The sequence below is a fragment of the Wyeomyia smithii genome, chromosome 1 (genome assembly GCF_029784165.1).
Source record: "Wyeomyia smithii strain HCP4-BCI-WySm-NY-G18 chromosome 1, ASM2978416v1, whole genome shotgun sequence".
Lineage (NCBI taxonomy): Eukaryota > Metazoa > Arthropoda > Insecta > Diptera > Culicidae > Wyeomyia > Wyeomyia smithii.
Genome location: NC_073694.1, coordinates 12,000,167 through 12,016,806, shown reverse-complemented (window position 1 = coordinate 12,016,806; position 16,640 = coordinate 12,000,167). Strand labels below are relative to the sequence as shown.

The window sequence follows — 16,640 nt, the reverse complement described above, 5'->3', positions numbered from 1 at the left end:
ACCGGGAAATCGAAAATGGATTTCGAGTGGCCACCCTGGAATGTTATTATAGTCGGACTGTAACTTTGTCTGTTATGTATTAAAATGTAGAAGTTATGAAACTCCATTATCTTAGAAACCACACAAAATAGGTATCAAATGAAAGGACTCGTTTTGCCAAAAAGGCTGGACTGATTTTAATAATCTTATTTTTAAATTAAAAGTTTAGTTACTTTATTGGTACCCATTTCATTTAATAACAACACTGGTTGACAAAATCGAAAAATAGATGCTGCTCTAAAGCTCACAATAGATGCTCTAGAAAGAAAAAAAACACAGGAATGGTTAAAAAGCTTTCTTTTAATTTTTTTTTCAGTTTGACCTTCGGGGCCACACTTGTGTTGACTAGTGTAATCGGACTTTTCTTTTAACCATTATGTGTTAAATTGTAAAAATATTAAAAGTCTATTCTCTCAAAGATTACACAACTTTTTTAAAGGAAACAAGTGTCAAACGAACAGGTTGTTCTTCAAACTTACAAAGAAACAAAACCCAAAGTCTTTTTAAAACTAGCTGCTTTGATCAAAGTTCTAAATTATTATGATAGAAACACTATTTATTGCCTTTCTCTTTTCTTATACTGCCCCTGTTTACATAGTTGACGTAACAACCAACACCATCATTGCGAGAAAAACGCGTTTTTGTTATTTTAACCTAAATTATTATATTGAAATACAATTTCAACAAAATATTCTGTCAATTTTATGAAGATTGATGTTTGCATAGAGGCCCCTAGGATTATACGAGTTTGCCAGTGGTAATTGATCCAGAAAAACCGCTACGCCAGTTTATGCGAATAAACATGCATTTTTTTCGCAGATTGTTCGCATAGCTTGGTGTAAAAACTCGACTACTTCCTACTCTGCCTCGCAGTTGAATCAGTTTTATCAATCGTGTTTCGGTCGAACATGAGTTATTGTCCATCGGCAAGTTCAATTAGACAAACACGCACAAACACACATACAAACACACACACACATACACACACAAACATATGCACAAAGACTTACATTCACGCTAAGGTGGGTAATCGTTACGTGGTACATTGCAAACTTGACAGCACAGAGCCACGAAAAACTTTTTTTTTTGTTCAATTTAGGCCCCCAGACAATGCTAAACCTGCCGAATATGGATTACTCGTGCCTCTGATTGGTGCATTACATACGCGTGTACATAAATTTGTACGAAAATTAATATAGGAAAACATTTTCACATGTTTCTTCCTAGAGAGCTATCAATTGATCGATAGTGTAGTGTCAGGATTGTTTGGGGTCCCAAATAGAACCATAAAAACGTTCTATCAAATCGATTAAGTTTACCCACCGTAATATACACACACGTTTTAATTTTTTCATCTGATGCAAATATCCACTAGTAGGAGGAAAGGATAGGCGACTTTAGACCTTCCTGAGGCTGAGTGTTTGTAAAAATATTATCATTCAATACAAGAATTCAATACCCCTTTCCCCTTTCCATGGAATATTTGTCGAATTAAACGACTTAACTTAGACAATTGCACCTTGTATGGAGTGACGCCAGTTTTTGCAACCGATTGGCAGTTACGCCAAAACGTTTTTCCAATATTTCTCAAAAGTTTCAAAACAAAATAGTTTTCTTTTTGTTTGTAATGTATGCATGGGCGCAACTACGGGGGGGCTAGGGGGGTCTATAGCCCCCCCCCCCCCCTAGATGTGTATCAGCCTCCTCTAGGATTTCTCATAGACTCGAGGCTATTTAAAAGGTGGCTTTGTAAGGTCAGCACGCAGGATCGATTCTCATGCTTAGCTCTGCTCAATATTGAATCAACTTTGTTAACAGATGTAGATGTTGACGCAGTGGATAAGATATTCATTTCGATAGATAGCCCCCCCTAAAAAATTCCGGTAGCCCTCTCTAGAAATTTTTCTTAGTTGCGCCCATGAATGTATGTATCTCAAGGAAAGGAAGGTGAATCAACGAAAAAGTGCACTTTGGTCATTTTGGCTCTTACGTCAACTATGTAAACAGGGGCAGTATAGCAATCACTGCAAAAACTAAAGGTATAAAAGTGCTCAAAAGGGCCGAATGTCGTCGTATATCACTCGACTCAGTTCGACGAGCTGAGCATTTTCTGTATGTGTGTGTGTATGTGTGTGAGTGTGTGTAACGCTCTCCCAATCTCACTCGATTTTCTCAGAGATGGCTAAGCCGATTTCAATGAAATTATTTGCAAATGAAAGGTCTAGTTGCCCCATAAGACCCTATTGAATTTCATTGTAATCGGATGTTTAGTTTAGAGGTTATGTATCAAAATGTAAAAATCACGAAATATCAATATCTCAGAAACCACACAACCGATTTGAACAAAATAGATTTCAAATGAACGGGCTACCTTTAATACCCTTAAGTTTTGAATTTTATGAAGATTGAACTTGTGGTTCAGAAGTTATAGAAAGAAACGTGTTCTGGAGACTATTTAATCTCACTCCTGTTTCTCAGAGATGACTGGACCGATTTTCATAAAATCAGTGTCATATGGAAGGTCTTGTTGCCCCATAAGACCCTGTGGGAATGCGAGCTGCAACGAATAAAAAACGCGGCGTTTATCGAAAATCTTAGTTTATTATCTTTGAGCAATCAAACACGCGTCCGTAGCTTAGGGTTACAACACGAAGACTGCTGCTCTCTCTTTCTTCTCTGTCGATGGAAATGTTAGTGATGGTTGAATTTATAGACTGGGGAAAATCTATCGCCACATGTGCCCCCCCAGTTACACCAAGAAACAAACACGGTGTCCACTTGGTGTGACTAATGTACGTCGAACGTCCTGAGGATGTTCTAGAAGGCTTTCAGCGCATATATGAGCCGGCTTAATCCGATTAATTGAAACCGTCACCTTTTTTCCCGAGATCAAAATATCGAAACATTTCTCGTTCCTCGCTATCACCTTGTAGGGTCCTTCGAAGGGTTGCTGGAGTGGTTTTTTGACAGCGTCTACGCGAATGAATACATGGCTGCAGTCCTTCAGTTTTGGATGCACGAACGCTTTTTCATTTGTGTGGCGAGATGCTGCGGGCGCTTTAAGATCCGCGAATGTTTTGTGTAGTTTAGCAGCTAGTTCAGTGCGATCGATGTTACTTGCCGGTAAATCATAGAATTCGCCGGGAACTCTAAGCGCTTGACCGTATACCAGCTCTGCAGATGAACACTTCAGATCCTCACGATAAGCGGTTCGAAGACCGAGCAGAACCAATGGGAGCCGATTATGCCATTCTTTAGCGTCGGTACACATGATGGCGGCTTTCAACGTGCGGTGGAATCTCTCCACCATTCCATTCGCTTGCGGGTGGTAAGCTGTCGTATGAATATGGTGGACTCCCAATAATCGAGCTAATTCCTTGAACAGCTCGGACTCGAACTGTCGTCCTTGATCGGTGGTAATCGTTTCAGGGGTACCGAACCGCGAAATCCAACTAGCATAAAGCATAAAAGCGACTGTTGGTGCAGTCATATCGCTCAAAGGGATGGCTTCTGGCCAGCGCGAAAATCGATCAATTATCGTTAGCAAGTATCGGTAATTTTGAGAGGGCGGTAAAGGACCAACCAGGTCTATGTGGATGTGACGGAAACGTGCGTTAGGAGTCACAAATGTTGAAAGGGGAGCAACGGTATGACGTGAAATCTTTGAACGTTGGCATTGCAGGCATGTTTTTACATACTGATTGACATCTTTGTTCATTGATGGCCAAACGAATCGATCTGCTAACAATTTCCGTGTTGCTTTAGCTCCAGGATGCGCAAAACCATGTAGCTGGGACAAAATATGGACTCGGTGACGCTCAGGAATGTACGGGCGAACTCGATTTGGTCCTGAAACATCACAAAAAATCGGTTTAGTTAAATAAGGTAATTTTCTCGGTTCCAGCTTTAAGCCGGTAGCTGGGGATTTTTTTAATTTAAGCAGTTGCTCGTCATTTTCTTGATCCTGGGCTATAGCGTTATAGTCGATACTTGCAACGACGGTTTCTAATCACGATAAGGTATCTGCTGCAATATTATCCTTGCCATTGATGTGGCGAATATCCGTGGTGAACTCTGCCACATAGCGCAGATAGCGCTCTTCGTGTGGCAAACGACTACTAGGGTCACTATTTATTGCACAAGTGAGAGGAAAATGGTCAGTGTAGATAGTAAATTGACGTCCTTCGATTAGATATCTAAAATATTTAACAGCAAGTTTCATTGCCGTTAACTCACGAACAAACGTATACTTCTGCTGGCTTGACGAAAATTTGGTCGAAAAAAATCCTAGGGGACGCCAAGCGTTTCGATCAAACTGCTGAAGAACTGCCCCTGCTGCAAAATTTGAAGCATCTACCATTAAAGCCATTGGCTTCGAGGCATCAGGGTAATGCAACAGAGCAGCGTTTGCAAGAGCTTGCTTGCATTTCATAAAGTCCTGCTCTGACTGTTCATCCCAGCTAATCTTTCTAATATCGTTTTTTCTGTTATCGGGGATCAGGTTTCGAAGGTTTCCCTGAACTTCGACAGCGTGTGGTATGAAACGTTTGTTTACATTTACTAGTGCAAGAAAACGACGCAGATCTTTTACGGTAACAGGAGTGCTGTATTCTAGAACTACTGCAACTCGTGACGGAAGCGGTCGGATTCCTGATTTGTTAATCGTGTAACCCAGAAATTCTACTTCTGGCTTTGCGAAGTGACATTTATCTGCATTTATCACCAGCCCGTTTTTCTTCAGTCGTTCCAAGACTATGCGGACGTGACATATATGCTCTGTTTCATTTGCTGAAGCTATACAGATATCGTCTATAAACACAATGACGAAGTCCAGGTCCCCGAACAATTTATTCATGAAGCGTTGAAAAGTTTGGCTTGCATTGCAGAGGCCAAATGGCATCCGCGTGAATTCGTAGAGACCAAACGGAGTGATAACTGCTGTTTTTGCGATATCGGATTCCTCCACTGGTATATTATAATACGCTCTCACTAAGTCGAGAGTAGTGAATGTTGCCTTACCTTCAAAACGATTAAGCAGATCGTGAACGTGAGGTACTGGGTATCTGTCTGGAACGGTCGCTTTGTTCAGTCGTCGATAGTCTCCAACGAATCTCCACTCGCCATTCTTTTTTGGGACACAATGAAGTGGGCTGGCCCAGCTACTACTCGATGGTCGGCATATCCCAAGTTCACACATTGTCCGAAACTCCTCTCTGGCTGCTCTCAGCTTTTCAGGATGCATTCGCCTGACTTTCGAAGCTATTGGCGGGCCTTTTGTGACGATATGGTGCGTGACATCATGTTTTACTTCACGCTGAACAGTAGATGGTACGAGGATTTCGCGATAGTCAGCCAAAATATTCCTCATTGGATGATGCGCGTCGATAGTTTTAATTCCGTAAACTTTTGCCGGCACAAGATCTCCAGTCGCGCGAATCTTGGTTGCACCATCCACCATCTGCCGATTTTTCAAATCCACCAAAAGACCAAAATGCGATAAAAAGTCGGCACCGATGATCGCCTTCGTTACGTCCGCAACTAAAAATTTCCAAGTTAAACGACGGCGTAAACCGAGATCGACTGAAATATATTTGCTAGAGTATGCGTTGATTTTTGTTCCATTTGCAGCGTGCAATGAGAACGGAATTGGTCCAGACAGTTTTTCAGGCCGTGTCGCTGGAATGATGGAAACGTCGGAGCCCGTGTCTATGAGAAACCTGGTGTTGCTTGTTCTGTCATAAATGACCAAACGACGACTTTGCATTATATCTTCACCCACTTGCGCCGATTCAAGCCGGTGTTCCCTTAGTTTTTTTGACGATGAAAAACACACGGTTCGCGGCAATGTTGCGCACGAGCGCCATAATTACGATGATACCAACACATAGTTTCTGTTTCCGTAGCATTCCTGTTTGTAACGGAACGACTCCGGCTTCTTCGCGGGCCTGTTTTGAGGCGGCGAATTTCGGCGGATAGGACTTCGATTTCATCCCTCAAAGTAACGATTTCTGCAGCTGAGGTAGCCGATGATGACGCGTTCACGATTTCGACACTGCTGGACGACGAATCCACCATTTTATCCGCCATCTCTGCCAATTTCGAAAGACTGCCATCACTTATGCTTAGCACAGCTCGTACGCTCACGGGCAAACGCTTAAAAAAAAAAACATTTTCATTAATTTTTCGTCTACGTTAAGTCCAACGGCTATTTCTTGCATTCGAGCGAGCAAATGCGTTGGTCGCAAATCTCCCAAATCACACGATCCAAGCAACTGTTCCAATCGAGCTTGGGAGGAAAGAGCAAAACGTGCAATAAGGCGTTCTTTTATAGCGTTATACTTGTCTCTAGCTGGTGGATTTGCGACCAGATCAGATACATGGCATATCACACTTTGATCGATCTTGGCGATGATATGCCAGAATTTCGTTTCGTCTTTAGTAATTTGTGCCAAGTAGAACTGAGCCTCTGCTTGGGCAAACCACATGTGAGGATCACTTTTCCAGAATTCGGGCAGTTTTACAGCGACTGCGGCTGCCGCTTGCGGCAATTGTGGTTCGTCTTGTTCAGAATTAGACATTTTGAGGTTATAATCGTGAAATGACGCTTCCCGTTTTTGTTGGAATAAACCGACGATTTTATCGATTTAGCGATTTATAACTCGCGTCGGGGTCACCAATTGTGGGAATGCGAGCTGCAACGAATAAAAAACGCGGCGTTTATCGAAAATCTTAGTTTATTATCTTTGAGCAATCAAACACGCGTCCGTAGCTTAGGGTTACAACTCGAAGACTGCTGCTCTCTCTTTCTTCTCTGTCGATGGAAATGTTAGTGATGGTTGAATTTATAGACTGGGGAAAATCTATCGCCACAACCCTATTGATTTTTTTTTGCAAACGGATTATTACTTTGCCTGTTATGTTTAAAAATGTGAAAACCAGCTATGAAAAGAAACATATTCCGAACACTACATAAACTCACTCACTTTTCTCAGAGATGGTTGAACCGATTTCTACAAAATAAGTGTCAAATGAAAGGTCTAGCTACCTCATAACACCCTATTGAATTTTGCTGTAATCGGACTGTAACTTCGTCTGTAATGTATCGAAATGTGAAAATCACGAAACTTCATTATCTCAGAAACTACACAATCGATTCTAACAATATATAACAATTTGATATGTGGTTCAAAAGTTTTGGAAAGAAAAAAAAAAATCAAAGGCTATTCAAAACTATACCTGCTTTGATCAATATATATGGCCTCAACATTATTTAAATGTGGTATCGTACAATTTGAACGTTCCCGGTATCGCTCGTGATTAAATTGTTGGAAATTAAGAGTCATTTCTTTTATTTCGCTATTTCTTGAGCACTAACATTACGTCAAATTTCATATTTTATACTACAATTACAACATCAATATTTTAGAACCCAATGAGTGAATGTACTTTTATTGGATTTAAGCATTCATGTAAATCTATTTTTACAAATAACAAGTTTGAATGAGAAAGGCTGAGTCTGACCGCTAGGTGGATTATTTTTTTATTATAAAAAAAATGACGTTAGCGCCCTTGAAACCTGTTAGGAGATTTTTTCTGAAATTATAGTTTCCGGATGCCATTTTCCAACAATTTTTAACATTTATTGCATTACTGAAATTGAGTGCTTTGTGGACTGAACATGCATTTTAACTAACTTTTGATGCAATTTTTACTAAACTTAAATTTATTTTATATTGAGCATTTTGAGTTGATCTAGGTCTGTTTTTTTTTTTGGGGGGGGGGGGGGTTTAATAGTCTTCTACGGAATGAAAATTTCGTGAGAGCTGCCTTACAAAAAAGAACCCTCACGGAAACCTTTTGAAAATTTCTCACATTTTTCCAACGAATAAACTATAAGCTCAAGAAGCAGCTGAACAGTTGAGGAATTTTCATAATTTCAATTCGAACGTTGTGAGTTGTACTGAAAATGAGGTTTGACTCGATACAACACTCGGAAAGTTTCACGTTCGAAATAATTAGATTTTCAACTTGACTTTATAATTTCTAGTTTCATTTCGTTCCAAATTTCACACTTACAAGGTCTTTTTACGCCACAACTGTATAATACCATCGGTCAAGATTTGCCTGAAGCTGCGTCTTGAGATTATCACAAATAAAGAGCCAGTTCGCGAGAGCCGCAACCGCCTCTCTGCGGGGCGTTGTTTTGATGCTCTCCGATTGGGCTGAAATTTAAAGCGTTTGTTTGTCTATTCAGTTTCGTAAAGTTTGAATTTTTTTTCATTGAGGTTTAGTGGGTAAAACGGCCCTTGAAAATGATATGTCCAAGAACGTCCAAATACTAAAAAGTGCAATAACTCCTTCTAGACCTAATGGATTTTTCTTAAAATTTGTGGTATTATTCTACACTAAGAGTACTTCAAAACGCATGGTCACAATACATGGCAAAGAGGTAACATGACGAAAAAACGCATTTTTCTTTTAAAAATTGTCAATTCTCAGTGTCATCCTACTCTTTTCAACATCGCTAGAAAAAATATCTGAATATGGCGTTTTGTAGAGTAACTCACTAGCTTTAATGTCATGCAGTGCTGATAAAAGTCATTTTCCCCAGCAAAATTCTTCGAAAATCATTTTCAATTTACACTTCCAATGATCGCAGCACTCGTTCAGATACACTAGATTTTCGTCCTAGTAACGTGCTGTTATACTTAGATGAAATAGATCGCGCGCATCGTTCACGGTTACGGAATAAAATTCGACGACAAATCCAACCAAATGATCTTCACTTCAAAGCGAAAAAGAACAACAAACAGTCCATTAAATCAAAATGAACCTCACCGAAACACTTTTTCACTGACACTGACCGATGCCTTGACAATTTTCGTTAACTGATAAATTGATTTTATTGTCTTGCTTCGATATTGTGCTTCCATCGCATGAAATATAATGAGGTGTTTTGACAGTTCACTTCCGGGAAGGAAGGGAGAACTCTGAAAGGATTGTAAAAAAAATAACGTTTATGGATGCTTTTTTTCACTTTCACTCAAGAGTGTCAACAAATATCAACCCTGATGTCATGTATAAACCAAGTGTGCTGAATGGGGTAAAACTGTTCTATAGCTCCTGCTAGACTCAATAGATTTTAATGAAAATTTGAATTATCACTGTACCTTACCAGCCTACTTTACCTTCTTTACCAAAAGAAGATGGTGCTTTGATGAACGTTGAAGAAGATCATGAGTATAAATTGTAAAGCATTAGTGTTGAAACTCAAACCATTACTTACTTCATTTGCTTTAACAAAACTCGAAATATTGCAGTCTTTCAGCAACCGTCTCATCGATATTGTCTTTTACAAGGTTTGATGCTTTCCTTGAAACCTAGTGAAAAAGTCGAGTAAAAGTTCTGTCATTTTTAGTCAGTTTCCAAATGATGCATCTGGATTTGATATCAAATAAAAGCTCTCTAGTTGTTTTATAAAATACTAACTCCGGGTTTTTGGACTGTTTTCTGTTGAGAAAATAGCATCCTGAAAATCGCCAATATTTTCCAAACAATATATTTTCTTCGTCGTGTAGATCTATTTGTCACTTTTGTCATCTTGTGTTTAAGTTCGTATCTAACTAGAGTTATAATGTAAATTTTCAGTAAATCTATCAATTCTAACCCGAGTTCTTCCAGTTTTGGTGATTTTGACGGCATTTTTCGAAAAAAAAATCTCCAAGGAACGTTTTACCCCAAATTGCGTATCTTCTGGTAAAGTAGGTAGCTCTGGTAAGGTACAGTGATAATCCAAATTTTTAGTGAAATCTTTTAAGTCTAGCAGGAACTATAGTGATTTTAGTGATTTCGAGTTTTTTGAAAAAAAACCTTCTAGGGCCGTTTTGTCCCATTTAGCACACTTGGCTTATACATGACATATAGTAGAATGACCCTGAAAATTATCAATGCCCTGTCCAAAATGAAACCATCGCCAATCAATTTGTTGACCAATTTTACATAAGAAATGCTATATTGAAGGTATCCAGCCCAGCGGCTTTTAATTAGTGGAAATTTGGATTCATTTTTGCCAGTGTGCGTTGGTCGGAAATTGACATCGCCAACCAGCGTTGCCGGTGCTATCAATGTTTTGACTGGCTGTCGTGTGTGCCAAAATAAGAAGCACACATTTTCATTTGTCAAGTCTCCGTATGTGATCTTGTGAAGGTGTGAAGAGCTTCGTTTGCCTTCGCCATGTCAATGCCAGCAGTCGCCAACCGTTGGGAACAGTTGGCGGCAAAAATAGAAATAATTCTATTTTTTACAACAACAACAAGCGACGGTCGACCGCTGTGCTCTGATTGATCGAAAAGGAACGGAACGGTAACGGTCAACCGCTACAACGGTTAGTCTGATACAGGCTTTAGGTGCTTATTGCGGGAGTCACTTCACGGTGAAATCAGAGTGAAGTGAACAAAATCCTATAGACCTTTTTACGTACGAATGTATTAGTGCACCTAGTTGAGGAAAGTATTTACAAATCGCTTTTTTGTTTGCTATGCTATGTTTTTGGCAGCTGGACAAATATTCAGTTGAATACTTATTATAAGTTCTAAACTCGTTTCTGAATGAATTTTTCATTCGTGATCATGAATCGGGGGAAGCTGCTGAACATTATCGACCGAAAATGGTAAAAAGTGATAAAAAGTCGGAGCAACGAGATGCGATGATTTACAGTTTGGGGGAAACAAAAGCAACTTTACATGAGTTTACACGTTCATTAGTGTACGTAGGTGAAAAGTCACTTATCTCTATAACGGGACTCACGTAAGTGAGAAAAACGTCGCAAAGTGACATGACGTTATTATGAGTGTCATATCAGTGAAGTGAGAACGGAAAAAGCGACGTTTCGCGTGGAATTATTTCACGACCATTTTGAACGGTGGAATGATTCCACAAAGATGTCATAAGTCTTAAAGTTGATTGATTTGTGATCTAATGGTAAATATTGGATTTATTCTTTAGTAACGAAGCGAATCAGAATTTGATCCGTGCCCTAAAGCGGTCAAATTTTAATTTTTTTGCCCGATGAAAAAAATGCAAACTAGTTCAGGAAATTTGCGATACCGAAAAAAAACATTATTTTTTTATGCCGAATGTCTTAGTAATGCAGAACACGTCAAGATCTGGTGTTATCTAAAAAACCGGGAAAAAACGACTTTCTGGGACTTGGACATTTTTGAGCTGGGAAACAATCTCATTTCACTTGTCCTATTCTCAATTTCACTTCACTGTCAATCTCACTCTACGGAGGTGATTTTTGTCACCTCACTTGAGGTGGAATCGGGAATAGGTCTAAAAAAGTGAAGTGAGCGTGAGAGTGAAATATATTTCACCGTGAAGTGACTCCCGTAATAAGCACCTTAGTGTAGAATAATACCACAAATTTAAAGAAAAATCCATCAAGTCTAGCAGGAGTTATTGCACTTTTTTAGTTTTTGAACATATCATTTTCAAGGGCCGTTTTATCCCACTTAACCTCAATGAAAAAAATTTTAATTTTGCAAAACTTCCTACCTTGAATAAACAAACAAACGCTGAAAATTTCAGTCCAATCGGAGAATCATTTTTTATATCATTTTCAAAGCCAGGCTCCTGCAACGGAATCCAGGGTTGGAAAAATTATCAGCAACTATTGATGGTTATCACCAAGAAAACTTACTATTGATACTTTTATTTGCTTTAATGTGTTGGGGGTCGTCCACATTCCGCGTGGACAACTTAGTGAATGAGGGGTATGCAAGTGTTCACGCTTGTCCACGGTGTAACAAACGTTTTACGTAGCAAGCCATGTTGATTCTGCGGGGTCGGAAGCGAAGAACTTTTCTTTTATATTGTGGTAACAAGGATGACGACAGCCAACCCCTTCAAAATGAGAATACTTTGGGTTAATTCCAGCTATTCCGGTAAGACGAACTGGAGCAGACCAGTCGCTGCGGAATGCAAATTAATGATTGTTTATTGGAATTAACTTGCTTTTATAGGCAAATGCAATTGCCGAATACTTAATTCTACATGTGTATGTCTACATATCAACGTATGACTGATTGAATTGGGAACTCGACCTTCTGTTCATTGATACACAGACTTCGCAGCCAACTGTTTAGTGTGCAGGACAATTGCGGGCCTAGCGCTACGATCCTACTGAAACTAACAGTCTCCCCCGAGCCGAGACTTGAACCTACGACGATTGGCTTGTTAGGACAGCGTCGTACCTTGAAACTACCTGGGAGATAAGGGCAGGAGTAGAAACAATGGAAATCTGCCAGAAATATACAAGTTATGATCATTTTTGATTTTGACTTTTTCTGTCTAATCAAGACGTTTTAATATATTATTTCTATTGATACCTTTTTTATAGCTTTCAGAGACGTTTGAGCTGAATTAGTTCTTTCTTCTGATTTATTCTTACAAGCCTTTCGATTTTAGGATGTGTCAAGCTACATTTACGAGAGTTTTTATGCATTCTAATTTGAGTTTGATGTAGTTTTTCCGGGAGTTTGGTATTTTTTTTCTGGTTAAAAGTTGCACTTTAAAGCTTTTAGATACAGATTTGAGATCAATTTTTTACTTCCAGTTATTCCAGGGTGCATTTTTGAATATTTTGCTTCTAGGTTTTGTAGCTTTTAGGAGCGCTTCAGTTGAATCAAAATTGTTCTATTCTTTTGGACGCTTCTGGTTGTTTTCAACAAAACTTGAAATCATTTATCGTTATTGCTTCAGAGTGGTTTCAGCTTAATTCGGAGTTGTTCTGGTTTCATACTTTAGATGTTTGAAATGCATTTAATAATATGTATGAACATTTTGGTAACGATAATCGGCTTCCAGTTGTGAATTATATGTAAATTTTATTGCTCTGTAATTATTTTTGTTTTTGGTCTCAAATGGCTTTCGAAAGTAATTTCCATTTTTCTGGATTAAAATAAGAACTTTCTTTTTGTTTATGGAAGGTTCGAACCCGCTCGAGGAAAATTTATAAGTACTTTTATTTTCAATATTTTATCTTACCTTCGAAATGCTTATAGAATTTTTGTTTACCCCTTAACATGTTTTTAGTCACTCAAAGTTATATTCAAGATTATTTGCTTATCAACTTGTTCTGAATTTTAGGGATGTTTTTCGGCATAAACTTTTATATGCTTTCTTTCAACCTTTAAATAGACGTAAAATGGCAGTTAAAGTTACGAGATGGAAAACCTTTAATCTGCCTTACATTAGAGGCGTAACCAAAATCATTTGCAGAGCAAATGCAATTTCGGCTAATGCAACCGAATTATATGAGACATTCAGTGTATATTTTTTATCCAAAAGCGCAGTAAAATAAATTGTGAGTTTTAAAATCAATAATGAAGAAATCAATAAAACATTACCTCAATTTAATCCCTCAGTACGAAAATCGTACAGTTGCATGAAGACTTTTAGCACTTGAAATCTCAATGTTACATGCCTTTGTCAGTTCTTTCCAAATGTACCCCTCTACAGTGGGGTAAGACCTAGGTCCTACGTCAACTTCTCCGACCGAACGGAGAAAAACAGTACCATTGACTGCAACGATCGTTCGTGAGAGGTTGTGAAGTAAATATTTGGTGCACTCAGCCTTCAGGTAAGGCGCAAAATGTGCTCAACTACAAATAATGCAAAAAAGCATGAAAATATTTTTACACTCGTTACTTGTCTCGCGGTGTTTGCGGATCTTCCGAGTGCTTCCGATACTTATGCAATTCTCAGGAAAACTAGTTTTTATTAGTACTATTTATTTATTTCCACATTTCCTTGGTTTTGTTTGTTCGAGGTGAGCTCTTCACTATTCACAATAAATGGTTAGAAAAAACCTCTTTCGTTTTATACAGGTTGAAGCTATTTAGTAACCAATTGGCAACCACTTGAATGACACACCTAATTGTAGAATGTCGAAGTTTGCATGCCTTTTCAAACGAATCACATTTCTGCTTTACACAGTAAATGTTTAGTACCTCATCAAACATCATTACGGTTGACTTTATAACTTTATTGCTCTAATATGATCCAATTAAAAAAACTCATTAACTGTTTAAAACCGGAAACCTTTAGTTTCCTTATCATGTAATTGTTGGGTCCCGCAGTTACTTTCGCCACCCCTCAGGAGATGCTTCCAGTGACCCCGGAAGCAGCAGCGCATGGCCGTAAAGCGCGAGCGACTAGACTCAGAATATTAAGATTAAAAAAAAAAAACAACCTGCTAACATAGTCCGCTTGCCACAGACCGCAGTAGGCCAATATCACCACGCGGGCTGCTAAGCTTATCGACGCCGTTTGCCTGAATGCGATCACCTAGATCGCGGCCGAAGGCCCGCTTTGTGCTGGCCCTGTTTGAAAGCCCGAAAACCCGCAACTTCGAGCTCACCCCAACAATTGCAAATAATAACAATAATTATAAAATTAGACAGTCGGCCAACACATCGCAGGCTTACGCGCGCTGGAGAATGTTACGTAAATAATGCGCGCTCACACAACGCAGATCGTAATGTGAAATTGGACGTCATCGATTGGGCGGCTGCTGGATGGATGGATGGATGGAGCAGTGGCTAATGGCCATTATCGGTTCGTGCAACAGCCAGCAAGAGAAAGAAGAAATAAAAACAAGAAACAAATAATTCCCGGGCACAGAAATGCCCCAGATGCAAATTGAACCAATAATCACGCGTTGCGGTCGCTGTTCCTGCTGCTGTAGTAGCCAATTTCAGTTTGCTTGTACATTATGACAGGTTCGGCTAATTTCCGCCTTTCCCCGTTTCCAGGTCTTAATAGTACTCTTCGCCCTTGCGGCATGCTCCTCGGCGACATTTGATCAACTCTTGAGCAGAGGCGGCGGCGGTGGCGGAGGGCTGCTGGAAATGTTCGATCTAGGTGGACTACTCGGAGGTCTCTTTGGAGGCGGTGGCGGCGGAGGGCCACCGCCACGGCCAGTATACGGTCCGCCACGGCCAGTATACGGTCCGCCACCGCCCAGGCCCGTCTATGGTCCTCCGCCCCCGAGACCAGTGTACGGACCGCCTCCACCACGGCCAGTTTACGGACCACCCGCACCAGCTCCGGCTCCAAGTATGTTTGTTTTCCAAACTTTGTTTTTTGTTTTTGAAGGATTCAAAAATGGGGTCGACACATTTTTAACATGTTCTCACTGTTTCCATCATCACAGTCTACGGACCACCTCGACCGGGTCCAGGTAACCCCATCATAAGTTTGGGCGATGTTCGTCAAAGTGCGAACATCGCCCTCGATTCACATTTGTAATAACAGCCTCGTAACTCCGCATGATGATTCAGTAGATGTAACCAAACCGTAGCTACTAATTTTTCGTTTCGACAGCTTTCAAGTCAGGAAGTTTACAGTTAACAGGCACCCAGCTCTCTCCCTCTCTTCGTAGAGTAGTTTTCTCTGCCAATCACTCAATCACTAATTGCTAAACATTAATAATATCCATCTATCGAACAGTGATACTAACAGTCATAAGAGAGAAGCCATCATCATCGTCCTCGTCATCGTCGCAAAGCCAGCGGCCTCCACCAAGACCAGGTAAATACGAACGAACCGTCTGTCAGCCTTCGGATCTTTCTTTGATGTACACCTGCAGCATCTGCGTTCGCAGATTATCCAACAATTAATTTGCATTGCAAATTTCGTCTCAACATTTTTGGCGTTGTCCCGGTTATTCTTGAAATGTAGCCTTCTTTGCATACCATCGCCGGAACAGAATTTTCGTTCGTTCCGACCTCACGGAGCCACTTCATTAGTATTCTATCCGCCTAGCAACAACTACTCTCGTTTTCATTCGACTGATTTTTGACATTTGCAGCGAGACTCTTCATTCATGGCTTGTCTAGATTTAGTGACCGCATGGCATGATAGTTTAGTCTAATATTGTTTCCGCTTTCTCGGGCGTCGTCAATTTGATTGTGAAGCCATGTTTTGTTGTGGTCAAATTGGGGACGCCGCCGCTAGAACACAGTTTGAGCCTCGCTAATTCATTTGTGAATACTTACAGTCTACGGACCTCCACCACGACCGATTGCACCGCCTCCTCCAGGTAATTATACCTTTTTATCAAACCATTTTTAGCTTGTACCAGTAAACCTAAGAACGTATTGATTCTAGGGTAGGGAACATATTCTAAGCAGCTTTAGGAACCGTCTGTGTATTGGGACATTCAAACAGAAGTACCTATATCAATCTGTTCTCTAACTTTTTCTCTGTTAAAACTTGTTTTCAAATTGTAAAACTAAGTTAGCAAACTTCAACGATAATCAATTAAAGTTATCAATCGAGGGACACTATTCCAGTCACCTCAAACCTATTCGAAACAATTTCAACGGGAAACAGCTAAAAATGATCGAAATGATACCCAGGAGCCAAGAATTTCCCCTAGAGACTATTTTGAATTCTAGGATGGTAACTTTTGTTTCTTAATAAAGGATCAAAGTGGCCCAATACCACCCAATATGAGAATTTCCTGAATCAGAATGATACCCAGAGGCCAGAAATTGGGACTTCTGCTCTCTGAAAAACATTCCAAAATTATCGAA

General features: G+C 39.8%; 1 protein-coding gene across 5 annotated transcripts in view; it reads left to right on the top strand.

Annotated features, from left to right (window-relative positions):
* The window catches only part of LOC129717478 (uncharacterized), a 125,208-nt gene that overhangs the window by 92,818 nt on the left and 15,750 nt on the right, over nt 1-16,640 (top strand). For 2 of the 5 annotated variants that reach the window (XM_055667388.1, XM_055667392.1), the window contains 4 exons: nt 14,856-15,159; nt 15,257-15,283; nt 15,553-15,633; nt 16,103-16,144. In XM_055667388.1, the coding sequence (XP_055523363.1) occupies nt 14,856-15,159; nt 15,257-15,283; nt 15,553-15,633; nt 16,103-16,144 (454 nt within the window). The remainder of the gene's footprint in view (nt 1-14,855; nt 15,160-15,256; nt 15,284-15,552; nt 15,634-16,102; nt 16,145-16,640) is intronic. The other 3 variants (XM_055667389.1, XM_055667391.1, XM_055667393.1) reach the window with 3 other exon arrangements.